This window comes from Tupaia chinensis, unplaced genomic scaffold (genome assembly GCF_000334495.1).
Source record: "Tupaia chinensis unplaced genomic scaffold, TupChi_1.0 Scaffold000704_1, whole genome shotgun sequence".
Lineage (NCBI taxonomy): Eukaryota > Metazoa > Chordata > Mammalia > Scandentia > Tupaiidae > Tupaia > Tupaia belangeri.
Window position 1 is genome coordinate 1,056,626 of NW_006160227.1, and position 5,507 is coordinate 1,062,132.

Sequence of the window (5,507 nt, forward strand, 5' to 3'; positions counted from 1 at the left end):
GTGTAGGGAGGCCTGGGGGCTCCCAGACACCGGGAGAGGCGTTCTGGAGACAGGGCCAGCAGGGAGAAGACCCTGTGGGAGACGAGGAGGCAGGCCTGCCTCCCACGCTCTCGCCTTCTGTTTTTCCTCCCTGAATCGCTTACCTGAAGGAAAAGACAGCAGCCAGCAGGGCTGGATAGGGGCCCTCCCATCAGGCCGGTCGGAGGACCCAGAGGAAGTGGTCATCGAGACGTCTGAACCCCAACTCTAACTCGGCCGCTAACTAGAGCAGGGGCTTGGGATTTGGGTCTTTTCACCAGAAAGTCGCCAAGTAACCACCTACGGGCCTGACGCGTTTCTTCTGTCCCTGAATACCTGCACCCCACAGGCCACATCGCAGGGCTCCATGGAGGAAGCTGCAAGGAAGTGTCCCCATTTTAGACAGGAAGATGGAGGCATGTAGGAACTTAGAGGGCTTGTCCCAGCCACCCTGTGTCACGGATGGGAAACTGGGTTCCAGAGAGGCTGGTGTGCTTGAGTTCAGGAGCGTGTGAGGGGCAGGGCTGAGATTCGAACACGTCCCCTGCTGCAGCACCCAGGGCCTGATGGTCAGTAGGAGAGGGTGTGCGGTCCACAGCCCCTGGCTGCCACCTTTCATCCGAGAGGGGCACGTGAGAGTCCTAGGGAGGACTTCCTGGGCCGGCCTCTGCAACTCTGCCCGGGACGCTGTGCGTTCAGTGCAAGGCCAGCCTTCGAGCCACCCCCGTTCTTGTCACCTGCTCTTTCTCCTGCTCCTTCGTCCCCTTGCTGCTCCTGTCCTTTCCTGTTGTCACAGCCTTGGTGGTGAGGGACAAGCACAGGGGCCTCCCTGCATCTGGGGAGGACGGCCGTGTCTGGCGGCCACCTCCGCCTCCCTAGTCTCCCTGGGTGGGAGTGGGGGTCCTCTGTGTATCCCCCCCGTCGCCGCCCTCCCCGCCTCGCTGAGAACACCCACCCTCTCACATTCTCTCTGGTTTTTATCTTCAAGCAAGTCGCAGTCCCTGACCAATGCCTTCAGCTTCTCTGAGTCCTCCTTCTTCCGGTCTTCAGCCAGTGACGATGCAGCCAAAGCGGAGACCATCCGGAGCTTGAGGAAGTCTTTTGCCAGCCTCTTTTCAGATTAGCTCTGCAGACCGCGGGGCACCCGGCCCCCCCGGGAGAGGCTTCTGACACCCTCACCAGCAGCAGGCACCACACCATGGTGGTGACATCCGTGACCTTGATACACGTGGCCCGTCTGCCCTGTCCGTGCTAAGTGACATTAGCCTAGGAAGGACCCCTGGGACAGTGTCAGGGCTGGTGCCCACCCGGCGAGGGCCACCCGGCCTCCGAGAGGAAAGAGCTGCTTCCCCGTAGTCAGGAGCGCCTCCTCCTGCATCGTCGTGCGCTGTGAGTTTAGTGGCCTTATTGTGACCGCGCCATCCTGTCTTATTCATCCTTCCTCGTGAAGCTAGACTTTCATTGAGGGCTCCCGGCAGCTGCCCTAGCTCAGACGCCGTGCAAAGCATGCTCCCCTGTAGTCAGCTCTCTCTGCCGGGGAAGTGGCCACTCACCCCAAAGTAGGCTTTAGGAACTTCCCAGACCTGGGTCCCTTTCCTCACCGGATTGACTGTTTCAAGTACCCCCGCCCACGTAGCCGGGTGGGCGAGATCCCTAGACTGCTCTGAGGGTGAAGCACTTGGAGTCGGCTGGTATTCCAGGAAACCGAGGAGCCGCCGTCCCCCCTCGCCTTCCCTCTGGCGAGCGGTTCCTGTGCGTGAGCCGCAGTGATCCTGTGCGTGAGCCGCAGTGACCTTGACCTCCGACTGCACCCTAGAAGAGAGTGCATGCCACTGTCACAGCAGAATGCAGTCCTGTGTCCGTCTCCTAATAAATGTCAAGACCTTTGGTGTAATTAAAAAGCCGCAGCGTTAACCAGCCCCTTGATTCGGCCACCCCGCAGGCGTGTGCGTGTGCAGGGCCGGGAAGTCTAGGCAGTGTGACTGATGGTGGCACGTGTGCGTGTGTTTGTGGGCATACATCTGTGTTTGCACGCAGCCGAAGAGTGTGTTGTCCTTTACATGCCACCGGCCACAGGCCTCCTGACATCTCCTGGGGACGCTTCTCGAAGACGGCTGGCCTTCTTCTGGCAACTCAGCATCTCTGCCTCGTTCACGGAGCGGACAGCCTTTCGAGTCAGCGTGGCGCCCCGTGCCTGTAGCAGCCAAGTTCGACCCACTCATCTGGCCCGCCACTGGGTCCCTTAGCTGAAGTCCCCATAGTGCCAATGAGGCTGGACCGATTGGCTTCGGTGACAGAGCAGGGTCTCAGAAACCCAGCCCAGACACCCTGAAGAGGCCCCGGGGGGGGAGGGGCATTGACAGGTTTCACTCTAGCTTCTTCATGACTCCCCGATACTTAAGAGTGTGTCTCCGGGACCAGCAGTTGGCATAATGGCTATGTCGCTGAACTCCCATGTAGCTGCTGTGGTTCGAGTCCCAGACCCGGTGGCTTAAACTCACTCCAGGTGCGTGTGCGTGCGTGCCCAAGATCCCGAGAGGAGAATGGAGGAGACGGGGTTGTGGTGTGAAAGAGTGTGTCCCCAAAGACCACACTGACCGTGACACTAAGTGATGTAGCTGTACCAATAAGAAATTAATACCGTACTAGGATTTCATCTAAATAATGTCCTGCTAACTTGACCAGTTCCCGCTCCTCCGAAGGCCCCAGGTCCCTAACCTCCCTCACGCTGCAGATGCCCAGAGGGGAGGGAACGAGCCAGGGTCTCCTTTCTAACTCACTCATTCCATGTTTGGGGGCTGGGGGTAGGTTCCAGGATGAAAAATGGCACCTTTCCTTTTTCAGCAAGTAGAGCCTTCGCTGAGTGACAGATGTCTAGAGGAATCATAGTCACCTCTCCACAGGGGACAGACCAACCAGATAAAAGGGGGGGGCAGGCTCCAGGTCACTGATCTTCAGGCTCCTATCTCAGCCATAGGGAGGCGACGCTTCCTTCGATTCGCTTATGTTCTGTGCACCTAAGAATGAAACTAGTGTAAGACGGACTAATGGGACGAAAGCATGCATATTCCGGGGCCAGCAGGTGGTGTGGTGGTTAAGGCACTGGACTCTCACATGGTCAACTGCAGTTCAAGTCTCAGACCTGTTGGTTTCTCACCACTTTCCCTCTCTGTCTCTCTCTCTCTCTCTCTCTCTCTCTGACTCACTCTGCTGAGCGTACATGCCCTATAGCAAAATTAAAATAATAATAATCAATACAATTAAATAATCCTTTCTTTAAAAAAAAAGTATACACATTTTAATGGTTTTATGTGTACACGGGACTCATCATAAGGAAAACGAAGACCCAAAGGAACTGTTAGGCCCAAAACTTACATGGCAGTTTAAACAGAAACGAACACATTGTGAGGGGCTGACAAAACAAAGGAGTGTGGGCCACAGCCGGCGAGCTGTGGGCAAGCGACTAGGAGCTGTGTGGGGAAGCTGACGGCAGGAAGAGTTACGGATTCTAGGAAGGTACTTGGTACCTGAAGTCAGCTCCCTGCCTCTGGCCTAAGAATGCTCTCAGCGTCCTTGTTCAGGGGGACACCTTCCACAGGAGTTTTAGACCCTGCTTCAGGCAGAGAGGGGAGGCCAGAGACCCTCCTCTGCCTCTGTCATTGGTCCCCTGCCTTGTGCTCAAAGTAACCAACATGCCAGAGAGGCATGTTTGAGGTGGCCTGCTCTGCACCCCTTCACAGCCTAGCACCCAAACTTGGCTTGCTTCTTGCCCCCGGTTCCAAATATGTTCCCATAGGCTGCGCCCATTTAATCACACGCGCGCATTGAACATTTACTACAAGGTAACACATCGCGGGAACCAGCAGTTAGCGTAATGGCTATGTCGCTGGACTCCCACATAGTCGACCGCGGTTCACGTCCCGTACCCGGTGGTTTAAAAAAACTCACGCCGGGCGTGTGTGCGTGCATGCCCAAGATCCCGAGAGGAGAATGGAGGAGAAGGGATTGCGGCGTGACCATCCCCCCTGGGGGGTGATTTCTCGCTTTCTGTCTCTATGTCTCTCTCTATCTGGCGAGCGCACATGCCCTACAGTGAAAATCTCTCCAAAAAAAAAAAGGTAACACATCGCGATGGATTCGAAGAAAGCGTGCTAACCTGCTAGGATACTATTACGTTCTAGACGCTATTAGAAGCCCCTCCCATGTATCAGTGTATTTGTTCTTACCCACAAGCCTGTGTAATAGGTACTATTACTAGTTTACAAATGGGAAACAAAGGGGAAAAAAAAGTTCAATACCTTGGGGCCAGCAAGTGGCATGGAGGTTAAAGGGGCTGGACTCCCACATGGCCGACCGCAGTTCAAGTCCCTGCTCTCGCTCTCACTTTCTGTCTCTCTGGCTGGTGAGTGAGTATGTGCTGTCTAGCAAATTAAAAACAACAACAACAATAATAAATAAATTAAGCTTAAAAAAAAGAAAAGCTTCAATCATTTACTCCAGGTCACCCTGGTTAAGCAGTAGAACTGGGATTTAAACCCGAGGACTGTAGCAGCAGGACTCAGGGCTTTAACTACACCAGGCTATGTCACTGAGGCTAGTGGAGCCCACGAGACATCATTTTCTGAAGTTTTACATCACGCGATCACAAAATAAGAGGTGTGTATACAAGTTCTTCACGCTCCTGTGCACCTTCCCTCTGTCTCCTGACCCAGGAAAAGGACAGGGAGGGGAAGTTCGAAACCTTGCTACCAGGGCTGACCCCTTGTCCTCAAACCATGAGTAACATACGCAGTGTCTTCTCTTCTGATTTAAAAGGATTCTGGTTCTTGAAAAATTACTCATTCTAACACATGTGATGTCAGGCCAAAAACCACAAGTGGCTTATTTAGAAAATGAGTCAGCCTGGCACTGCTGGGGTGACAAAAGGGGGAGGCGTTTATCATAGGTCACGCAGCACCTGAGCCCAAAGAACACATGGATTCTACCCCCAAGCCCTTCCCGAATAACCGGGCAGGCCAAGGGTGGGGGAGTTCCATTCAGAAGGAGCCTTTGGTACTTTATGAAGATGGCTCTAGGGACTGGGAAATTGCTTACCACAGTCAATAGATACATGGGGAATCTTGTGCTGAGAAAATGAGGTAGGCCCAGCTTCAGTTACATGCGCTGCTAAGACGCTATGTTCCACAGTCCAGGACCACGTAGGAGGCCTAGGTTCGATTCCTGGTCCAACTTAGAGGCCAGAAATGGTGACAGGGACTTGTAATCCCAGCTGGTAGGCTAAGGCATGAGGACCAGAATACAGCAAGGCACACTCTTTAAAAAAAAAAAAAAAAAAAAGGGACCAGCAGATGGCTTAATGGCTACACCACTAGACCCCCACATAGTTGAGAGAAGAATGGAGGAGAAGGGATTGTGGCATGGCCAACTCCCATAGGGGGTGATTTCTCACTTTCTGTCTCTGGCAAGCACATGCACCCTATAGCAAAAAA

The 5,507-nt window shown here is 54.1% G+C and overlaps 1 protein-coding gene across 1 annotated transcript in view; it reads left to right on the plus strand.

Moving 5' to 3' along the window:
- SYN2 (synapsin II) overlaps positions 1–1,790 on the plus strand; it is a 74,683-nt gene extending 72,893 nt beyond the window's left edge. Inside the window, exon 14 of the mRNA XM_027776668.1 lies at positions 1,007–1,790. Coding sequence (XP_027632469.1) covers positions 1,007–1,142 — 136 coding nt within the window. The 3' untranslated portion in view covers positions 1,143–1,790. The remainder of the gene's footprint in view (positions 1–1,006) is intronic.
- Positions 1,791–5,507: the final 3,717 nt, after the last annotated feature.